This window comes from Euprymna scolopes, chromosome 18 (genome assembly GCF_053919585.1).
Source record: "Euprymna scolopes isolate OS-2025 chromosome 18, ASM5391958v1, whole genome shotgun sequence".
In the NCBI taxonomy this organism is placed as follows: Eukaryota; Metazoa; Mollusca; class Cephalopoda; order Sepiida; family Sepiolidae; genus Euprymna; species Euprymna scolopes.
Genome location: NC_136499.1, coordinates 59,662,580 through 59,687,570, shown reverse-complemented (window position 1 = coordinate 59,687,570; position 24,991 = coordinate 59,662,580). Strand labels below are relative to the sequence as shown.

General features: G+C 30.3%; 1 protein-coding gene and 1 long non-coding RNA gene across 17 annotated transcripts in view; one reads left to right on the top strand and one right to left on the bottom strand.

The window, feature by feature from the left end:
- LOC145297629 (uncharacterized) overlaps positions 1-24,991 on the top strand; it is a 178,008-nt gene that overhangs the window by 39,425 nt on the left and 113,592 nt on the right. The window lies entirely within an intron of this gene.
- LOC145297628 (uncharacterized) overlaps positions 8,784-24,991 on the bottom strand; it is a 187,892-nt gene continuing 171,684 nt past the window's right edge. For 13 of the 15 annotated variants that reach the window (XM_080143714.1, XM_080143715.1, XM_080143724.1 and 10 more), the window contains 3 exons: positions 24,760-24,852; positions 11,170-11,253; positions 8,784-9,600 (listed from right to left, as the gene is read on the bottom strand). In XM_080143714.1, the coding sequence (XP_079999840.1) occupies positions 9,392-9,600; positions 11,170-11,253; positions 24,760-24,852 (386 nt within the window). In that variant the 3' untranslated portion in view covers positions 8,784-9,391. The remainder of the gene's footprint in view (positions 9,601-11,169; positions 11,254-24,759; positions 24,853-24,991) is intronic. The other 2 variants (XM_080143716.1, XM_080143718.1) reach the window with 1 other exon arrangement.

Genomic DNA, 24,991 nt, shown 5'->3' with positions numbered 1-24,991 from the left:
TTGTTTATGTTCCCCTTGATCTTGTTACAAAAAAAAAAAAAAAAATGAATGGCTGATCTGAAGCAAAAGATAATTTTACAATGCTTTTAATGTAGGCCTTTGTAGAAAATGTTATAAAGCTTTGCATGAGATAATTGAACTTCTAAAATTGTAAATGTCAAACATTCTTAGATTTTGTATTTTCAAAGTAACGCAAACAAATGTAATTACAATTTTCAAACACATTTAGTTTTACTTATAGAAAATGGATGTTAATAAAAAAGAATCATTTTTAGATGTATCCAAGCATCTTTAGATGAAAGCTTCTGTCGGTCCGTATGTTGGTCAGTTGGTCTATCACACTTAAGTTTTAAGGTAATTTTGCATATTTACTGATTCAAATCAGTTCTGGTTTTGAAATTCCAGAAGTAAAGGTGTTACTTAATTTAAAGATTCTACTGAATTATGGTTCTTTTACTTATCTGAAAACTGTTAATATTATGTTCTTTTACTTTATTATGACCCTTGCTGCTATATTAGATTCCTTTACCTTATTTATTATGATTTATTTATTATTACATATTTATTATGCAGTTCAATTACATTTGGACAAATGCACGTTTCTTTTTAATTATGTTTATTTTATTTAACTTATTATATATAAAAAATTATATTTCTTGACTATATTAAGTTATCATTCATTTTGTTTTTCATTTATTTAAACATACATCCAATTTCATATCCATTTATTTATTTTACTGTATAGTTTGAAAATATTTTACTTTCAGTAAATAAAACATTTTCTTTGAAAAAGTACATGTAAGTAAAACATATTTATTAAGAAAGTTAATTTACAGATATCCTTATTTATTATATTTAAAAAAAGACTTTTACTTTCAATATTAATTATTTCTATAAAAATCAATTTACATATATTCTTATGCTTTAATCCACATTATCAGCAGGGTCTCCAAATTAAGTAACACTGCTTAGTTGCAAGGAGTTTCAAAACTGGAACAATTTTTGATCAGTAAATATGCAAAAATTATCAGTTTGAAACAGCAATTTTGTCATTCTGTCAACCTTAACTGAAATCCCATTTTTAGATGCATCCATGCATCTCAGTAAGAAGATTTGTCTATCTGTTGGTTGATGAGACTTTAGTTTGAATCGTATTTTTATTTCTGAACATGCAAATTAAATGGACACATCATAAGAATACCCGATTTTGGTCATATATCTTTTGATATATTCTAATGAGAAGTTATAACTGTGAAATGGTTTAGTACTGCATAAAATGAAAGATTTCTTTGCATTCATAAATGTAGATCTCTATTGAACCCATCAAGTATGTAACTTGTGATTGATTTACATTACAAATTTATCCAAATATTTTTTAGAAGTAAAAAGATTTATAAGTAACAGGACTCTTCGTTATTTGAATCATTAAACATGGAAAAGTCATTTAACTTTTAAGATAGTCATTCATCAATTGGTTCTCAGTAACAAATATATTGGCAATAGTTGTAATACATCAGTTACATGTAGAGAGAAAGAAAGAGAGAGATTGCAAGGTTCATTGAAAAATTGGACGTATGACAAGTGTTAAATTTGTGTTCAGTTTGATAAGAATCACAGCCATTCCCCTAGCAGGTTACAAATATGAGGATATGACACCAACATAATATTCTAACTCTAAGGACAAATAATATAAAAATAAGTGAGCCAATTCACCAAACAAGTTCTCTAGTTTAGTAAATAAATGGGTAAAAGGATTTGCATACAATGGCAGGATCAGTTAAAAAAAAAAGAGATAAATTCAAAGTATTTATCTTTTTATTCACTCCTCACAACCTTCCCAATAGTCACTTTGTTAGAAACTGAATTTAGTTTCAATATCTACAAGAATAAAAATGTTCCAGTGTTGTTTATAACAGTTCTAACATCTTAGAACTGACAAGAGGTATGCAAGATGAAACAGATTGAAGCAGTATATATATATATATATATTATATATAGTGAAGGGCTAAAGAAAGTGGCTTTCTTGATTCCATCATTAGGTGGATTGTGTGCGCACAACCTCAGTACAAGTGATTATTAATACTTGTCATGATAAACCAGAGATGGAAAAAAAACCACAAAGCTATATTAAAGATTATGTAAAACCTCATAATCTCGTTACTTTACAAATTGCTCACAAATCTGTAACATCGATGCAGAACATTCAGTGAAGAACAGTTTAAAAAAAAAACTATTTGCATTTTGAAAGCAATCAGATGCTTTAAGCTTGAATTGTTTGATAACAAAAAAATTATCAAAGTTTAACAGGAAAATAAAGGCTTTGATGAATGTATAAACACTAAAAATAAAGGAGAATGATAACAATTAAAGATTTAACAAAGAAATCAAATGAAATTCAAACTATTTTTTGTGATTTTAAAGTAAGATTGGATGAAACAGATGATAAAAGATAATGAAATATGTATTCAAGCAATTCTCTTGTCAAATATGCAAATATAGATATGGTTAAAAAGAAATTATTAAATAACCAAACAATTCAAATAAAGATTTAGGAAACACAAATTTTTTTTCTTCCAACAAATCCACCTCCTGTGACAAATATCAAACATTACTTCATTTAAAATACTTTGTAAATTTATGGAAGAAGTAGTCAAAAAGACTGACATGTGAAATGAATGACCCTTTTAAAAGACCAAATAATTAAAATCTGTTTCAGTCATTGAGTATTTTTATCAAATATTTTTATTCATTTCATTGACTCAATAAACATACATGTTAGCATGTTACGAATTTGATCTAAAAATAAGATATAACAATGAAAATTATCCCAGAAAAACTATTAAGAAATTTTAAAAATAAACGTGAAGCAAAATTGTTGAAATGAAAATTGGAGAAAAGCTCACTGACCATGGATAGAATTTCCCTGAGAGTGACTGGCACCCATGTAATCCAACATTCACTATGGAACATTCTTTTCACAACATCAGGTAGAGAGAGAGAGAGAGAGAGAGAGAGAGAGAGAGAGAGAGAGAGAGAGAGAGAGAGAGAGAGAGAGAGAACAATAATTAAAAGTTCCTGCCTGCACACACAGAATTCTTTGTCTTACACTTAATCTGGCACGGAGAGAAATTTTTGGAAACGTTTCCAAACATCAAACAAAATACTTAATGTGCTGTTTATATATGTATGTATATGTATGTATGTGTGCATGTGTGGATGTATATGTGTAATATATATCACACATACTATTATTATTACAAACATTATAAACATATAAATTATATACATAACAATCATACTCTGTTGCTAAACATTATCTTCATGCACTGTAATTGCTTGTCATCTATTGTTGTTTTGGGTTAAATTCAAAAGCATAAAAGCCACCTTCTTTTGATGCAATACATTGGGTTTGTTTTTCACATTTTATCACATGTTTTTTTTCCTTTTTTTCCCCTTTCCATTTTCAAAAAGTTCACCATCAACCATGAAGATGCAACTATTTCTTCTACAGTCAGTGTTAGCCACTATTACCCGTTTTTTTTTAATCACTGGTCCAATACGTAAACACATGTAACACTGAAGCTATGAGCAGAGTGAATTTTTGTATAAAAACGTTTTTTTTTGTTAAAAAAGCACATTTAACTCTCTATATAAAAAAAACTTGTACTGTATAACAATTCTACACATGTAATTGTCTGCTGTGTTAGAATGCATGCAATTTTATGTGTGTGTGGAAACACACCCAAGAACATGAGGAAATCAAGTCTGGAGGAAAAAACAGATTCCAACATAAAAAAAAATTGTCAGAATCGGTTATTTTTTAAAATTTATTTTAGTATCTGTAAGATTGTGTGTATTTCTGTATAAGAATCGGGGAGGAAGTAAGGAGAATTAGATATGCCTTTATAACCAGCAAATCAGCAGCTTCTAATCTCATGAAACACACTTTAATATTTACTGAAATCAAAGTGCGCACTTTTTTTCTTTCTTTAATAGTATACTAAAACAATGTGGGCAAGGACAGTTGCAAAAATGTGTGCTTTTTTTTTTTTTTAAATTATATCAAATTTATCAAATTGATTGAAAAAAATCCTTTGAACAATAGCAACACTTATTAATATGTTGCTTGGTTAAGGGAGAGAAAAAATAATATTATCACAGAAGTAGGACAGATTACACAACTAAAAGATCAGCTTCAAGGGAAATTACTACATCGGCATAAAGCCATATAATTAAGAACAAGTCTGGAACGTTTTCAACAACTGCATCATACTGAAAACATTTGAAAAAATTACAAGTGGCTCTTACAGTCTTTTCAAAAAAAATTAACATTTTATATTGATTTTTTTCACAAAATGTAGAAAAGATTTTTCTCATATAATTCTTAAATTTGAGCCATTTTTCATACAAGCTAGTTGAACTTTCATCAGCTGGACATTTTTGTTTACAAACTTCAAAATAACATAATCTTATCACATAAAGAAATATTTCAATAACAAGTTACTTGAAAGTATTCAAAAAGTTACCAACCAGGACAAGAAGAGTGAATGCAATTTGGAGTAAAAGTAATTAAAATACTTTCATTTTATTGAGTTGCATTTAGAAATATATTTGTGCAAATGATATCTGAGAAAAAAAAACATGTATTCAGCTTTTTTTCATTTTGGTGGAGGAGCGGGATAGCTGTAAAAACTGATTAAGTGCACTTAAAAACACAATTATGAAGGGTATTCAAATAAAAAGGAATATTAAATAAAATTCTCAAAAAGAGACAATTTTTTTATATAATAGAAAGAATGAAAGTAATTTACAAAAAAAAAAAAATGAATAAAACTTAAAGGAAAACTTAAAATTTTCATTTTAATAAACTGCTACAGAACATGAGCCTGATTGGTAACTAGTATGAAAACAATCAGTTTTATTTAATTGTAGGACACACACTCAAACATGTGCACATTGTTAACATAAAAAAATCACCATATCTTCTGTTTATCAAGACATTCCTCCCATCCCTGCCTGCCACAGGATTTGCAAGAGGGATTTCCGAATATTAACTCATTTCTATTAATATCCATTATGAAGTCAGTTTTATTTTATTCAATGAAGGGCTCACTTATAATATAATGGCTCAGCATGCCTAATTTACAGTGTCCGCAAATGTACAAATGTACAGAAGATTTGAAGCAAATGGGCATAATGAAAAGCTGAAATGTTGAGTACGAACCATGAGAACCACAATTGAATAGGCAGAGAGGGGCATTATTCAAATGTAATCAAACAAGAAATTAAACAGTAAAATTTTGAATGCTTTAAGCATTTTAAGAAATTTGTGATAAAAAATGATGACATTGAAGTTATTTGTACCCTTCTGCTAACCCTTTTGCAAATAGAGATTAAATGAGATGGAAACTAAAATATCAAACAAATATTAGGAACTCAACAGTTTCAGTTATTTGCATGCAATATGGAACTTGTAAAAAATATAAAATGAAATCAACTTTTCAGAGGAGTTTTTGTCTTGATAATAGATTGGTTGTTTATGACATCAGAAAGTTTTCCTTTTTACAGACAAAAGAAAAAGATAAACATATTTAATTCAGCAAAAATTGGTCAAATTTCAAACAAAAATATGCCAAATTCTAAGGACATTTTTAGAGGCCATTTATAAACTCACCTTTAATGTAAGCATTATTTGCATTTATATTCACTCATGTTTTTCTTGTTATTTAATAAATATTTTAAAAGAAAGTAGAACTTGAAATTAATCATAGATTTACATCTTACTAAATGATTTATAATATTTTAGTTAAGACTTTTCATTTCAAAACATTATATAAAAAAGGTTTTTTTCATCAGTCAAATGAAATAATCCTTAAAATAATATTCTTAGAATATTTTTTTGAAAATTCAATTAGGTAATGAGAGAAAATTAATAACTATAATCAAGAGGCATACAAAGAAAGAGTTTTTGGTCAATTTACAAATGACAAACAATTTCTTATCTTACAGATCAATGGAAACAGCATACACAGTATTAAATATATCTAAACTATTTGCTTTCATATTTCTAAGACATTTTAGATTTTTGTGTCTTCACTTTCTAAAGAATTTTAACATTTTCATTTGAGTAGAATGTTTAGTCAATAGTTTATCATTTTTTTTGTAAATTATAATTTACTGATGAATATTAACTACAATGCACAGATACAGAATCGAAATTGCATCAAATAGAATTCTTCAATAAAATGTAGACTTTTTTTTTTTTTACAAATATGTTTGTATCAGTGATTTATTTTAGATGACAAACAAGTATCTTTATAAGTTACACTTAAATTTGAAATAGCACTTTTTAGATGTGATCATACATCATTATGAGTCTATAATTTATCATTTGGTCTGTGAGTTTAAGTTCAAAATAGAAGCTTCATTGTTAAACACACAAATTGAATTACCACATCTTAAGAATGGATCTGTTCTTGTTTTTGCTCTCTATGCCTGAGCATATGCACAAGAGCAGTTGCAGGCATGCAAGACATACTTTTGTTGTTGGCTTTTAATATTAGTGATAAACATGGTAAAAAATAACTTATGATATAGTAAAACTAAGTTAAAGGAATTTAGAAAAATTACTTTTTACTTATTTTATGTGATATTAACTTAATTTTTTAAATATAGAAAAGTCCAAAGAGACAGCGGTGTATATAAATTATGAAATCAAAAAGTAATGAATACTGTAAGAAAGACTTAGTTGCACATCCTACTACTGCTGCTGCTGCTGTTGGTGGTGGTGGTGATGGTGGTGGCATAAATCTCATATGGTAGAAAGAAGTTATCTCAGAAAACATAACATCTCCTAATAAATTTCATCTTCTGACCATAGTTGAAGAAAGAAAATATGCATGTGTGTCTGGATATGTGTATGTTGGGGCATGTGTGAATGAACATGACTGAAGCACTTTGTAGGGAGGAGAAACATGAACAATCAATATTTTGGCTGGTTTATTTGATGGGATTATTTCCTTTTTCTTTTCTTTTTTTTTTGTAGTTTTCCAAAATCTTTTTTTCATTATTATTGACTTAGGAGTTTCTTTGAAAATATATTTATAAAAAAACATTCTAAGTATAAAAAAGCATAAATATACGAAATTAAAACATTAAACTTGAAAATGAGGATGAATGACAAATTATTTCTCAATGATGGTTTGGAATCATAACTGTAGTACATGTGGCCCAAAAATGTCTGCAAGCTCTGAGATACTGAGAATGAATAATGATTATGAATTGGAGGGATTCACAAGAAGGAACATTTGCTTTCCTCTTACTAGGATTTCAAATACACGGTCGTTAAAAAGCAATTAAAAAAATTCACACATCTAAATATATGGAGTCATCATAAATGTTTTTGTCATCCTGCCCATTGTAACTTTTCAGCTTAAAACCATGATACAAAGCTGAAATGAGACATCTAAGAGTATCCTTTTCCTAAAATGTTATAATTAGAAGTGTCAAGAGATCAATTTAAGAGATATTATCAGTGGATAATATTAATTCCATGCATACAGACTGTATTTAGTTAAAAGAAAAAAAAAACATTTTTAATGAGAACAGCAATGCTTCTACCATACAAAATACAGAAAAAATTGGAATTAGTGAAGAGGAATAAAAACTGATTGAGATTATTAATGAATTTTAAAACCTAATGTTTCATTAATATATCCTGAGAAAAAGAAAACCTCCACACGTGTATGTGTTGTTGGGTGCAAGGGTCATCTGGATTAATCATAGTTGTCTTTTTTAATTAATTTAGCAATGAACTTGCCTTAAGGCACTGTTCTTTGTTTGAAACTGAGTGATTTTATGTTTGCATAATTTCTATACATTTGCAATGGTGCTAACTGATAATTGAGGATGCTCCAGCTTTATTGGTATAACAAAAGACATGAAAGTAATTGAGCTCTCTACCATAGATGACAGCTAGCATTCACAAAATGTACATGTCTTTATCCCTGTGGATGAATGGATGTGCAAGTACCATGAAAGACTACAAGATGATACTACTATCCAAGTCTGCACTAAAAAGCCCTGAGATAGTTTAATATAGAATAAGACGCTGAGCCAAACAGTAAATTATACTCTTGGTGAATGGGAAACGGGTGAGGGGGTAACCTCCATTTTTTTTTTTTTCTTAACACCACCAGAAATCAGAGTTTCAGATCTCATACAATGATGGCTTATTTGTTAATTTAATGAATAGATATAATATTAATATGAACAAGTGTGTTAATATATTTTTTTTTTAACAAAATTATCAACAAATTTGAAAATTAAAATAATAATAAAAAATGTATATAAAAAAGTAATAACAACATTTTTTTTTATAAGAAACAAATCTGAAAAGTAAAATTCTTACCAAGTAAGTTTATTGATATATGAAAGATTAGTAAGCAGCTAAGTATCTTCTGGTGGTGGCAAGTTTTATCAAGATGGAGATTCAGAAGGTTTATACAACAGGACTTTAGGCCCATCAATCCATTCATTTACTATTTACCTGCCAATTTTGAATAATTAATAGAATATAATGGGGAAGAGGTTAAATGTCCAAACTGACATGTTTATGTATGTGCACAAAAAATTACAAACATTTTCACAAGTTTGTTTCTTTGAAAAAAAAAAAAAATTCTGCAAGGAAATTGATTTTTTTTTTTCATAATGTAAAATAAAAAATTTCAAAAATAGAATTATAAAAGCATATGCCTTACAGAAAAGTTATTAACAAAAAGAAATTATAGCAACCAGAAGGATTTATTTCTAAAATATTTTTTTAAAGAATTTGGAAGATGTTTAAGTAAGAATTCAGAAATAAATATGCATTTGATTATATATATCTAAATAATACAAATAAATTCTCATACTCATTCATCTGTTTTGTTTGGAAATATTACAATTTTTACACGCACACACACACACAAACACACACACACACACAGCATGTCTATCCATGCACAATTACGGAATACAAACCGGACGATTGCAACTAGTTTCTTAAGCAACAGATGAGAAATGGGTATAGTTATTCATTTGTGGGAAAATTAGATGAGTGCAACAGTAGCCGCCAAACAGCATTGATCTGTATTAGCAGTTGAATGAATAAAGACAAAAGAAAAATATATATCGGTTATGTATGAACTGTCCATCTTCCCCAAATAATAGACAATTTATCTGTTGTTACATCAACAATTCTAACCAACCAAGTGGGAGCAGAGATGAAGAGGAAATGCACAAAATGTGACAGACAAGAAGGACAATACGAGACAACCATACAAATGTGCTTCAGTCACTTGGTCTCAAAAGAATGAGGTACCCGGAAATCATTGAACAATACTAAAATCATTTACTGTTGCTCGACTTTCGATCTTTTTGCTAAGCAATTTCCTCCTTCAACGTGTTTGTCAAGGTTCTTGGGAGTAACAAATCCTTCTCCACAGTGGGGACACTCGTTTCTGGACTTCAGCATGTGGATTTGTGATTTCATGTGGCGGTTCAGATCTGACTGGGTCACACCTTTGTAATTGCACAGTTTACAGCAGAATTCACGAATACCTAAAAGTAAACAAAAAAATGAAACAACATCCAAGTGGTGTGCAAGAGGAATTTTTAGGTTTGTTTTACAATACACATTGGTATGAAAAAATTGTAAAAAAACAAATGTATAACAAACAAATGTCAGGGTAGCATTTATTGGGTAACAGTATTTTGTTTTATTTTTAAATCATTATCGAAACTTCAAATATTTAGGTGCCAATTATCAAGATGCTGAGTTGAGAAATTGTGCTCACCAAACCTCTAGATTTGAAATTGGAAATCTTTAAAAATTAGGATTCATTATGCCGGCTTTTACCCAAACTTAAATACTGATCTCCAGTACTTATAGGTAAAATTAATCAACAATTTATGCTTAATATAAATAAATTGTCTATAGTTGAGAACAATCTGAAAGTTACATTTTCATTGGCCACTATACCAAGATGTAGGGAGAGTGCCACTCCTTTCCCTGGATTGCTCCACTTAACCTTGATTGTAATCTTATATTTAACAAAAGGACATCAGATAACATTTTTTGAGTAATTGGTATGATTTGACTGAAGATTGAACTGTGGTCTTCCAGCACATTAGCTAACACTCTAATATATGCTTATTTTTTCCTATCTACTTACATTCAATATATGCCGTGTTTCCTATTTACTTACATTTGATATATGCTGATGTTTCTTATTTACTAACATCTGATATATGCTGATATTTACTAACATTCTCTATACGCTGGTGTTTTTATGTACTTACATTTGATATATGCTAATGTTTCCTATGTATATACATTCAATATATGCTGGTGTTTCCTATTTACTTAAATTTGATATACACTGATGTTTTTTACCTACCAACATTTAATACATGTTGGCGTTTCCTATCTACTTGCATTTGATATATGCTGTTTCCTATCTACTTACATTCTATATATGCTAGTGTTTTTTTCTCTACTTACATTTGATGTATGCTGGTATTTCCTATCTAGTTACATTCTATATACGCTGGTGTTTCCTATCTAGTTACATTCTATATACGCTGGTGTTTCCTATCTAGTTACATTCTATATACGCTGGTGTTTTCTATCTACTTACATTCTATATATGCTGGTATTTTTTATCTACTTTTTTATCTATCTACTTACATTCTATATATGCTGGTATTTTTTATCTACTAACATTTATTATATGCTGAGGTTTCCTATCTACTTACATTTGATATATGCTGATGTTTCTGATGTACTTATATCTGCTATTTGCTGGTGTTTCCCATTACATTCTATATATGCTGGTGTTTTTTTATGTACTGACATTCAATATATACTGATTTTTTTCAAGTATGTAGGAAACATCAGCATGCATAATTACAAATAATCCATGTTAGTCATATTTGCATAAGAGAAAAACATTGTAGTCAATGAACAGTAAAGGCAAAGAAATCTGTATTGAACATGGACTAAATATAGGTGAACAAAATAAATAGCAATGGTGAAAAGAACAGTCTAAATTTATGCTCATGTTTTGAAACAATATTCCTGATTATAAAACAATATCTTTGTAAAGAAAAAAAAACATAAAAACTTACCCTGATGTCGCATCATATGCACTTTTAATTGACTGTTGGTACGTGCATAATAATCACAGAACTTACACTTGTATGGCCGGATGTCTACAGAGAAAGAAATTGAAAAAAGTTTTCTATTAAAATGGACCCTACTAATTTAGTAGATCCTTAATACCTATATAAAATTGTCATCAGCTTTTAAATATACACTTTTAAAACTATTTTCTGATCATTATATTAAATCTCATTTTAAATTTAAATAAATAGTAAATATAATGAAAAAAAATTTTTTTTAGAATAATAATGATGATAATAATTAACACACTTAATAGTCATTAGCAACTCTTAAGTTTTATTGCCTACTAGCTGTACCTGACATTACCCAGGAATCTTTTTTACTGTAATTATCAGTATTATTTAGTCATTCAAATTATTAATTCAACCAAATTTTTATAGACTTATTACTAATTTTGTTATGTTAATCTCTATGAAATTATTGAACATAAATAGCTTCCTAAACTTTCAATCTTTTAATCCATGAGGACTTTAAAACCAAAAATGACTATATTTGACAGCTTAAAAACTTCCAAATTCCCTTTAAATTTTGAAGGATCATAAAGTAATTCATTCTTTTTCTTTTTCAACTATTAATAAAAGGTTAAAATGGTTTACTTGTATTTGAATGAAGCAAAATGCATTTTAATGAATGCAATTTTACACTAAATTATGTGTTAAAACAGGAATCTTAAAATTTTGTTTTATTTTACAGTATAGCATTTATGATTTTAATAACTATTTTATTAACAGTAAACACATATTAATTCATTCACAAAGATTATTTTCATTTTAGTGCCATCTTCATAACTGCCTCTCAAAGTATAAATGTCTCTTTCTCAAAACCATGAATAAATGAATGAGGACAGGTATTCATGGTTTTCATGAAATTTTTTCAAAGAAATTGGTAATGGTAGTAGTCTGCCATAATTATTACAACTGATGTTATTCCAGAGTTTTATTTCTCCTAGACTAGTTGCCTTACTAATGCTTAAGCTACTATTTAATATATAACTCAAGTAAGGACCAATAGATTCATAACTTTCCCAAAGGGTTTGAGTGAAGATAATGCAATAGTCTCAACAGAGAGATTCCAATTAAAGTTCTCATTATTTGACTAAGGAAATACTATTGAAATAAAGTTATTAATAATACTAGCACAAATATGCAACCAGCTATCGTTCCCTTCCCCCAAAGGAGAAGGTAATCTCTGGGAACATAGTATCATTAGAATAGAACAGATACTACACTACGACCCCCACCCCCATTAAGAGATAGATAAAGACTGTGAGGATAGCATAACAAAAAAAAATAAAACAGATACTACAAACACTCCTCCCACTGAATTAAATCTCTATAAGTAATAGATAAAACCAAATTGAATATTATTGCACCAAGTTTTCATTTGTTCATTGTTGTTTTAGCATAAATGTTTAGCTACTATTTTATTTAGCCTATTTTAGATGCATGTATGGCATACTTTTTCTTTTATGAATTTACAGAATTGTCCTATTCCTTTCGTTTGTAAACACCTAATAAAGCTTTTCTTTCTCTTCATTCAGTTAACTGAATTTTACTCACTGACTTTTTTTTTTGTTTCATGGCACATCAACCCTTATTAAGTTATTTAATGCTAAAATATGATATCTATTGTAAGCAATTCATATGTATTCAATTAATTAAATGCAAGTTGTTATTTTACCAATAGCATGGGGGAAACACACAGTCATACTTTTCTCATAACCACAATAGATTCACAAGAACTTGAACTTGCCAGAACAAATTCTAGAGTCTCTGACTATAGAATCTGACATGTATTCACTTGACTTATTGATCCAATTTTAAATATTAAATTTGCAATGTTCTTCCAGTTTAATTCATAAGAAGACCTAAATTAAACTTGATGTTAGATATGAAATTTATAATGTATGTATGCACAGAGCTTACATAGGCTGACAAAACACTGGATGTACGTTCATGGGTTACATCAGCTACAAAAACATTAGTTACTTCTGGCTAAGATGACTCGGCATTGTAACATGTTTGTAAATAGTAGAAGTCATAATAAAATGTTGACACCTTCACTTGGTTTTTCTTTTGAGAAACTCCACAAAAGTATTGATCCAATTTTTTTTCAATAAAGAATGGTTTGTGAGACGGTTTGTAATCTCAATAGAAAAAAATAAGATATTCTGACATCAAAAACATCTTTTTCATATTTATGGGAACCTTTCTAGTAGAAGAAGATAAATATAATTTATTCAAAAGTATTCACAGTTCACTAAATTTGTGGCTTTGATATTTTTATCTATTTAAAATAATTCATACTTTACTAAACTCAATAGAGGTATTAAACCAGAAACTGCACAAGAAACAATTGTATGTTATAGGTAAGGCCATATATAAAAATAATATGCAATGAAGCAAGGAGAAAATTTTCCAATATTAGAGTGATGATATGATTGGGATATTTTTTTTTGACTTATTAGTAAGTATTACTAATATAGTATTGAGAATCAGAGATTAATGAAAATACTTGGGGATTTATTTTCCAAATAATTTTGTTTTCTAACTCATATAAGAAGGCTTTACTAATGACTGTCACTCAGTCAAAGGAGGGCAAAGCTTCGTTTAACTTATAACAGATTTTGCATTAGCTAACTTGTTTCAGAAAAAGTGGAACATTTTATTTTATAAATATCCAGAAAGTAGAAGTTACCAAATCATACCAATCGAAATCTGAATCACTTGTAGATGATGGAATCAGAAGTTTACTTTAACTGGATGACTTTTTATTCTGCATTTCTTTAAAGTCTTCTGTTAAATTATAAAGAGTATTCTCAATATCAAATAGAAAAACACACACATTTCTATATATAAAGTTGCTGTTCCTGTCTGCTTGTTAACAAACTCCTCCTAGGGTTTTAGAGATGGACCCTCATCATTATTTATATATACTTGGATAAGTATATTTCATTTTCATCATATTATGGGATCTACGTTTGGTTACATCAAGCATCCATAATAAAAAATGCAACGTTTTAGTTTATTTCATTTATAATTTGGTAATTATAGAAACAAAAAAATTACAACAGAAACGGTAATATGGGGTTCAAGGCTAGGAGTAAGAGTACACAGGAGTCTCCATTCATTTTCGGAGAGGGGAAGAAATGCTGGGTGTGTCTTAAGAGGGTTAAAGATAATAAATCAACTAAAAAGTATTTCAATAAGTATACCCTTGGATCCTATAAAATATTTTTTAAAATATGGATAAAAATAGTAGTATGATGTTATATTTTAGAAAAAAAAAGGATATAATAGATTTTCTTATTTAATCCTAGGCAATGTTGGGCCTTCCTGCTAGTATTTTCATAAAACCTTTAGTCTTATATCCTTCTGCTTGTCAACCTAATGTAAGACAATTCTACATATTTGCAATATAAGTGAACATTTTGCAATAGGAATTTAATGAATGAAACTAAAAAGTTCAAGAAAATTATCTATTCCATACAAAATGATACATAATCAACTAATGTTATTGGTCCCCCGATTTATCGAAGACGGACCTATGTTTTCAGTGGCATCCGTGCGTCTGTTAGTCCGGACTATTGCCAGATAACCGTCCATTAGTTTTTCCTGAAATTTTGCCACTATTTCATTAAATAGATGTGCACAGTAAAAAAATTTTTTTTACAAAAATTCCTGTTGCATATCCAGGGGCTCAAAAGAGGTCAAAAATGCCTCAAAATGGCCCAAAATGACACATTTTGTCCCATAACTTTTGATCCATTCATTAGATTTTTTTTTAAACTTGGCAAAAATGTGGAGCCCATTGTTCTTAATCAGTATGGATGATCCTGGCAAAATTCTGGTTCGCGTCCCCAGAGACTTTCAGTGCTAAAAATGCCTCTTTGTGGCTCTTTTTTCATATTTCTCAACAAAAACTTGATATGTCTGACTATATAATGGTTTTTTACGGTGGTCAACTCAAATATAAATATGTTAAAACCTGAAACTGCACTGTTATCCATTTACACTGGGATTTTGTATCCCCAGGGACTCAAAAAAGGTAAAAAATGCCCAAATGTCACTTTTTGTATAATAGCGTTTGATCCATCCATTAGATTTGCCAAAATGTGAAGGCTATTCTTCTTAATATAAATTCAGTATGGGTGACCCTGGCAAAATTCTGATTCGTATCCCTCTGGGACTTTCAGGGTTAAAAAAAACCTGCCCTTTTAGAGTTCTTCTTTCATATTACTCAAGAACTTGATATGTATACCTATATAGCAGTTTTCCATGGTGCTGAATTCAAATATACATGTCTTAAGCATGAAGCTGCATTGTTTGTCCATTTTCACTGGGATTCGGCATTCCCAGGAGCTCAAAAGGGGTCACAAATGCCCCAAAATTGCAAAAAGATGACACTTTTTACCCCATAACTTTTGCTCCATCCATTAGATTTTTCTGAAACTTGGCAAAAATGTGAAGGCAACGTTGGCCCTTCACACTTCTCACATTCATCATTTCTTCACTATTTTTTGTGGCGTTATTTCACATGCAGCACAAGAAGGGGACCACACACGCACAGCTTGTTATTTTAAATATTCTATGCAATGTATATTAGATACAAGTATTTTGAACAGTAATACAAGTAAATACAAAAGGGATTTATTTCTAAAATGCGACAATACTAATGGAAGAACAAGTCAGATCACAATAGAGATAAAGATAAACTTACATATGTATTTCACATAGAAAACCTATTGAAAAGTTTAAAAGAGATTATCATAAAAATCGTGGATGAATGTGTTTGTAGTCAAAATTAAATGTATTTTTTTACAAACCTAATCATGTATGAAAATAAATATGCTCAGCTAGAATCCAGTTATTTAAGTATACATGTGAATAATTTGCATGAATAAAATTTGCATGTTAAATTTAAAAAAAAAAAAAAAAATTTTCCTCCAACTAAACTTTACTTGACACTTTAAATTCTAATAATTAATTCTACTGTATTCTGTAAGTTTAATCCTCTCCTGAAAACTAACAATCTGCTCTACTCACCAAGATGCCACCAACACTCATACATTACACAAGCCTTTGGAGGGGGTCCTTAGCTCTCAGCCCTTAACATTCGCATGCAGACCGATTGGAAGTTATTATCACTAAACATCTATACATTTCTACCTCTAAGGCATGCATTAACTTATTCTTATCCAGGTAGATACCTACTAGCTATAGTCTGTACTTAGATTTACAGCTATTTACATTACATAGCAATAGTTGTCTCTTCCTTAGTTTTACAATGATAAATACAAAAACTGAACCGATACTCTGTAATGCAAAACACAACTTTCTGGTTCTTAAACGAAAGCAGAAGATATCTACATTAGAAGTGGAAACATATTTAATACCTACAACTTCCATATATTCGCATCTACTGGAAATCTACCCATATATATCTATTTACTTTATTATACATACTAAATACGCCCTAGCTTATAATTTTCTTCCAATTATATCTGCACTGTATTGTACTTCATATAAAAAATGACATTACTTGTATCGACATTGAATATACATCTTAACCCTCCTGTCATCTAAAATATCCAGAGCTTGGGCAACAAAATTTTTAGTTAATTCTTAATATCAAACCACTCTGTAATGCGTTATCCTATTTCTAAGCCAGCATAAAAAAATTAATTACAAATTTAAAGGAAAGATATTAAACTATATATTAACTCCTTCCAACAAACCTATTGCAAATATAGCTGCTTCCACTATATGAACTTTTACTCACCCTCTCCTCCAGTAACCATTAAATAGCAATGCCCCTTAATCATTTTGAGAAGTGTAATTTTTCAGTCGATATATAACCTTTACAAACTAACCCAGTAACATTAACTACTTATGCGGGGGTCGCAGAAATACCTGGATTAGAACCCAGGCGCGTGGTAAACCCTCTCGGTGCTGATGGACCCGTAAATCTTCCCAGGTCATCCGTCTAAGAGAAGGAAAACTGAAGCTAAACCTAAGGGAAGGGAGGCCTCTTCAGTCTTGGATGACAGCCTTCCTAGAGCTGGTGACTCAAACAAATTACCGGTCCGCAAACTTAAACTGCTTAAGGAGTAGATAGGCACTATCTATTGCCCGGCTTCCATACTCTTTCTTTGCCTATTAGCCAGGCATAGAGGTCAAATCACAGGGATTCGACAGAAACACTTAGTGGTCGATCTTGTTTCCTGACTAGGGCAATGAACGCCATTTTCCCCACTCCTGACACATCCCATCCCTCCAAACTGGGCACTTGGGAGTGCCTGAATGACATAATGCTAGTGCAAGTAGATTGGGTTGACCATCATCTGATGGGTTGAGGGTACCGGATTGACAGTTCCTGGCTGCTGTTCCCAACTGGTAGTACAGGAGCCCTAACGCTTTGCTAGCGCTTAGAGCGGCTGCTCCATCAACAGTTGAATAATATTGGGATGTTTGTAGTGCCATGTCGCGCATGGAAAGGGGCCCTGCACTCATCCTTGGTGGGCTTTCCTGAGGCCACAATCCTAATAGATGGAAGGTCAACTGATGGTCTACTTGTGTTGCATGTCTGGTATTTTGCATAACCACTTGTTCAGCACCCCTTACCTAAACTGAAACTATTTAAAAAAAAAAACATGACAGTAAAATCTAAAATTACGCTTAAACCAGGACAAAACTCAAACAAAACCAAATTGCCTTGAGGCTTGCATTTACGAACATCTGTGGGCTTAGAACTAATTTAAATGATGTTGAAGCATTTCTCCTAACAAACGTCCCGGATATCTTAGCACTAAGTGAGACTAACCTATACTCCTCCATCCCCTCTAACTACTTTAACATGTCCGGATATCTCCCACTCTGCCGTAAGGATTCTGACAGTCATATGCACGAGCTTGTAGTCTATATTCGAAACACCCTCCCCTGGACTAGAGAAACAAAACTAGAATCGGACGATCAAGGCTTTATGTGCTTTAGACTTAACATGCAACATAATATTAGTTACTTCTATTTTCTCTACTGCTCTCCCTCAACCCAGGACTGTACCCTAATAAAAAAAAGTCTCTGACAGCATAGATACAGCACTCTCCCTCGACACTAGCACACAAGTGCAGGTATTTGGTGATTTCAATGTCCACCACAGCAACTGGCTTGGATTTTCTACTTACACAGATGCAGCTGGTAGCACAACACATAGCTTCTCTATATCTCATTCCCTATCACAGATGGTTACGTTTCCAACCCATTTCCCAGACCAGCAAGAACAATACGCATCAATTCTAGATCTGTTTCTGACAACAGTTCCTGATGATTGTGTTACGAAAACCCACAGCCATCTTGGGAACGCTGATCATGCAGTGATAATGGTTGAAATCGCCCTAAACTCTAGAACCAAAACTGAAGAGCCATTGCTCAAAACAATGAGATATTATAAAAAGGCTGACTGGGAAATCATCAGAGATCTCATCAGAGATGCCCCATGGCGAAATATCTTTTCACTTCCTGCTGAACGGTGCGCAAATGAGACCACTGAATGGTTCAAAATGGCAACTGGAGCACATGTTCCCATGTGGAAATTTTATAGCAAGCCCCACTCTCCCCAATGGTTTACTTCTACTTGTGCAGCTGCCATTGCGCAAAGGCAGCATGTGTACCACAAATCTAATCGACATAAGTCCAGTTTAAACAGACAGAAGTATATAGAAGCCAGAAGTAACTGTAAGAAAGAAATAGCGACAGCTAAGAAAGAATTTACTGAATCCACCAAAAAACGCATCGAAGCACAGAAATTAGGAACTCGTGACTTCTGGAAAATCTGCAACAGTGTAGTAAATAATGGGCAATCAACAATTCCCCCACTATCCAACAATCATGAGGTTGTTTGCTCAGCAACCGAGAAGGCTAACATGCTTGCCAGTCGGTTTGCCTCCAACTCCATACTGGACCCTGCTAACCACCCCCTCCCTGACTTTCCTTTGTGGACTCACGCCACACTAGACAATCTGAAAATCACCCCTTCTCAGATGCATGCTATCATAAAAAATCTTGACACTTCAAAAGCATGTGGACCTGATCTCATTCCGGCTCTGCCGAAGTAGCTCCAGTTCTCTCCAAACTTTACAACAAATGCCTTAATGAATCTTGCTTTCCTGCCTGCTGGAAAACTGCTTCTGTGGTACCAGTTTTCAAGCATTCTGGCGAAAGAACTGGCCCTGTAAATTATCACCCCATTAGCCTCCTCCCACTTTTTGCCAAAATATTTGAGTCTATAATTAACCAAGCTCTAGTCCATCACCTTACAGATGCTAAACTTCTGACCGACCAACAATATGGATTTAGGCAAGCCCGTTCCACAGCAGACATTCTAACTGTAATCTCAACGTATATACCAGTCACTGGACAAAGCAGGGGAGGGTAGAGTGGTAGCTCTAGATATATCTAAGATTATGACAGGGTATGGCATGAAGGTCTTCTCAGGAAAATCAAATCATACGGTATCACTGGAAGAATACTTAACATAATGAAATCTTTCTTAGATAAGAGAAAAATCCAGGTTGTCCTCGACAGTTGTACATTCAAATAATATGATATAAATGCGGGAGTGCCTTGGACCTCTATTATTCCTAATATTCATAAATGACCTCCCTGACAAAATTGTCTGTGAGATGGGTATATATGCTGATGACACCACGCTCTATAACAGACATGACAGGAAAACAAATGAACACATATCTAAAGAAATGGCAGAAGCACTAGAGGATGACCTCCAATCTGTAGTGGAATATGGACAAAAATGGATGGTCACATCTGCCAAGACTAGTTTCCTTCAATAATTACAAGAAACCATCTCTACCACCAATAGCAATGGACAAAGACTCTTTATCTGAAAGTACATCTTTTAAACTCCTCGGCCTAACGTTCACAGTAAACATGAGTTGGAACTATTACATTGAAAGCATTGCCAGGACTGCTGCAAAGAAGGTAGTTTCTCTCTACCGTGCTAGAAAGCTACTAACGTCCGAACGTATCTTGTACCTCTATAAGGCCACCATTCGCCCATGTATGTAGTATTGTTGTCATATCTGGGCTGGTGCATCTGCTACTAGTCTCTTGCTCCTAGACAAGGTACAAAAGAGAGTCACCAACCTGATAAGTCCTGAACTGTCATCTAAGCTTCAGCCTCTGTCCCATCGACGAAATGTAGCATCCTTCTGCCTGTTCTATAAGTACTTTAATGGTGAATGCTCCGATGAACTACCAGCACTTGTACCCCCTCGATACAAATACCCCCGAAAAACCTGACAAGCAGCTAAATCCCACCCCTTCACAGTAGAGATCCCTAGATGTAAGAGAGCCTTCTACTCCAGTAGTTTCTTTGGAATTCCCTTCCGGGTTTCTGTTTCATCAACTGTACTGACATGCAGAAGTTCAAGTGTAACATGAACCGACATCTTGCTGCCCAACTCCTCACATAGTACCCCTGTAGCTTATGTCCCTGATAGTAGCTCCCTGCATCAAAATGTTTGGGATGAAAATGTAATAATAAAAAAAATAAAAATAAAAAAATAAAAGTAACATTTTCCAAGAATTAAAAAAAAAAAAATCCATTCATTTATATAAACATTTGACATCAACATTTTTACTGCAAAATAAATGGAAGTATATTTGTAAACTTAAATTATTTACACATTCAATGACTGTATTTTTTCATTAAATAAGCTGTTTATAGAATTTTGGCAAATACCTTCATTTTAAGCCTAAGAATTTTGGATTTAACATTAGAAATTCAATAGAAAATAAAATTTACATTGATTTATATTTTATACTCTGGTTCACCAAGACTAGAATATTGTATTGTTTTAAAAACTTTAGCAAAACAAATACTCTTCAGTCAGCCAAGCAAAAAAAAATAAAAAAATGAGTACTTATGCCTGCATAAGAATCCATTTTTTTGCTTGGCTGACTGAAGGATGGGGAGAGCATTTTGTAACACTTGTGTACTTTCACCTAACAATTTAATAAACGAAAGATGCCTAAAAACTTGAAAATCCTATCTAAAAATAGTATGGTTCATATTTTATATAATTCAAATTTATTTTTCAAATGAAAAAAAATGAGATTGCAATTCAAAGAAATTAAATAATTCAATGTTACCATAAAAAATTCAAGTAATATTACTACAATTTTATTAGAAAAATGTACATTTAGTTGCCCAAAACTATGAAGAGAGGAATCGCAGAAGTTTTAAAGTAATTGTATTTAAATCTACAATTATTACTTTACATAGAACACTAACAGAATACACAACAATGGGCTAAGCATTAGAAATTGGCCCCCAAATCACTTTTCCATTTTTCTTCAGCAACTTACTATACCAAAACTAAGTAAACTTTTTAATTAAACAAAAAAGATCTACTAGTATGTGTAGAAAAGGGTTTATGATAATTTTAAAGTTACAAAAATCTGTAATAAGCATTTCAAACCCTCATTCACTAAATATAAGCCACATTACACACTCTTAGGCCTAGCAGCTGCATACCAAAATTCATAACAATTGGTTAATTAATTTCGAAATTTACCCCACACAAACACACACCCATACACATGTATATATATTATATATATATATATATATATATATATATATATATATATATATATATAATATATATATATAATATATTATATATATAATATATTATATATATAATATATTATATATATAATATATATATATATAATATATATATAATATATATATATATATATATATATATAAAACAACTTTTAGGATAAATGTGGTGCAGTAGGATACAAGAAAATATGAGAAATCACAGATTGGACTCATTAACAAAATATTTGTGACTTACATACCTATACATGTTAGGATGATGATAAAGATCATAATTTATATAAGGCTATAATATTAAAATGAACACCTTATAACTATTATATATAACTGAATTATTTTTGTATGCATCTTTAATTTTGACTCTTTTTCATTTCTTACTATAAAACTAAATTTAAAAATTTCCTACAACTGGTTCTGATATACTGGAAATATGAATACACTAGTAAAATTAACTGTTGAAAACTATATAAAAAATATATATGCATTCTTCAGCTGTTCCCTATGGTTACAATTGTAATATATTTATCAGTGTTCATGTCCAGATATTTTAATATAGATTTTCAAAGCAGTCAAATCCTAACTATTGTGCTCCAATTTTTCTCCTATTAAATAAAGCTTGGCATCATAATAATTAAATTTTTGAAGAAACTTGCTATTTCAAGCAAAATAGAAAATTTGATTTTTAAAATTGTCCATCTGTATTCGAACACATTTTTATTAACATTTTAAAGTAAGTTATCCAACAATTGTTGAAAGATGTACTGCTTTATTGTGATTAAAAGCCAAAACACTTGCATAATGTTCCTACACATTGCAGATATAATGTGGATTCCCTACAGCAAAAAGAATTCAGCTCATAAAAACTTCATTTATTATTATGTGAAAACCTGTTTTGTTTTGTTTTTTATTGATAGCAAAAGAAATAAAAATGTTATTAGTGGTGATATTTTCAAAGTCTCAAAAAAAGCCTTATACTTAAAAGTGTATTTTCTTTTTTTTTTTTAGGTTTTAATTTTAATGAAAAAAATTACTCAAAATATTTTTATAAGAATGTTTAGCTAAAAAATAAACAATTTTATTAAAAAATTAATAATTTAAAATTACAATAAAATTAAACTAATTTGCTTTGCAGTTATTAATGTTCTTTCTCAATTTGGAATCTTTGATTCGTAGAAAAACAAATCGCCTTTTTCTGAAATAAATGTTTTTTAAAACTTTTTCTTCACTTTATTTTAATTGTAAAAATTTAGTTTTCACAAAATTTCTAGCATTTACTAAGAAAATTTTCATAGAAATATTTAATCAAAACAAAAAAGCAATTAACTTATTTAAAAAGAATCACAGTAAAATGAAATATTTGTTTTAACATTTTTTAACATTAATATTTAATTTTGCTTAATAGTTTTGCTTTAATCTATAATTTACAAGCATTTAAAAAAAGTAAAAAGTACTTATACAAAAAATTAATTCATAGAGTCGAAGAAATGGTAAAATATTTTAAAAAGGTAAAATAATAATTTTTTTTATTATAAGAATATATACAAAAACATGAAACAAATTAGTTACATTCAATTTTACAGTAAATAAGTGCCAAAGAAAGGATATTTTTTTACATCGAATTACAAAATATTTTAACCATTATAAAAGTATCCCGAAAAAGGCAAAAGAATTAAAGTATGAACAAAAGATTAATAAATAACAATTGTGGGTTACTTTTTTTTGTTTGTTAATATTGATTTTTGGGATTTTAATTGTATAATTAGAATTTCATAATTTGAAATTTCACAATGTCATCATAGTTTGTAATGTAAATGATCATGATAAACTTATATATTAAGCTGGACTTGTCTCATAAAAAAGAAAATGAACAGAAATTTTTCTTAGGCAATTCCAAAATTTGATAAGCTGAAGAAATTAAATAAATTCAATAACAAAAATTTTAGAGCAGAGAATTCATTAGAAATTTTTTCCAAATAATAGAATTAAGTGAATTATCTCCCTTTAAATTAGTTTTAAAACTATTTTATTTTAAAAACATGTTTTAATAAGAGATTTTATATAAATAAATGGTAATATGATTATTTTCCACAGCATAATAGAACTTTTTAAAAATTGGATACTGTTTATCATTTTGTTTTTGTCTTTAATTTTTAGTTTAATCCTGTATTCTTCATCTATTAAATAAATAAGATAATTAAACTTATCAATGACTAATTTTTTGTACTGGCCTATTGTGTAGCATTTGTCAAATCATAGTAGGTGCATCAACTCATATTAATTTATTACCCCCTCCTCTACAAAAAATAAATAAATAAAGCAAAATACAATAATTTCTGCTAATAGTTGTTGATCAGGTGATAATCTTTTATTCTAATTCTTAGGCAAATCTATTAGTACTTTATCACTGTAACATTTCTACTATAGTGTCTCGTTTTCCTAATATTAAGAGAGTATAGGGATTCAGAGATTTAATATGTCAAAATAAGTCATGCCTTATTAAAATATCTATAAATCAGGCTCTTTATGTTTTTCATAGTATTAATATTTGGTCAGAATAAATAATATATAATATAATGGAAAGAATAAAGCACTATACTGTAAAGCATACAAATGGACTCAGTGATAAACAGGCATGCATGCATACTCATGTAATCAATTAGAAGATGAAAAGAAAGAAAACTTAAATTTGATAAATTTAGATAAAATATTAACAATCATTCTCCCAAATAGTTCTTTAGAATCACTTTTTTTTTGTTTCATGTAATAATATGAAAAGGTGTTCATGCAATTTAAAATAAGGCCCAATGTTAAATACATTACAAGAATATTTTTATAAACAAAAAGAAAGAAAGTTTTTTTTCAAGAAAGAAGCCTGTTTGAACCCTCACCAGCTTTAGGTGCTTGTTTTGTTACATCTAGGGCAAATGTATATCCTTCCAGTGTCATCTCCCCGTGTCTGGATTGATTCACACCAGTTTCAACTGACAAGTGAAAAAAGATGGGACGCGTTCATGGATGTGTGCAAAAACATATCCCGAATCAAAGACAACAGTAACAAATAGATGGAAGTAAAGAGAATCACACACAAAACAGTCATTATTCAATTCAAAAGAAAAATAA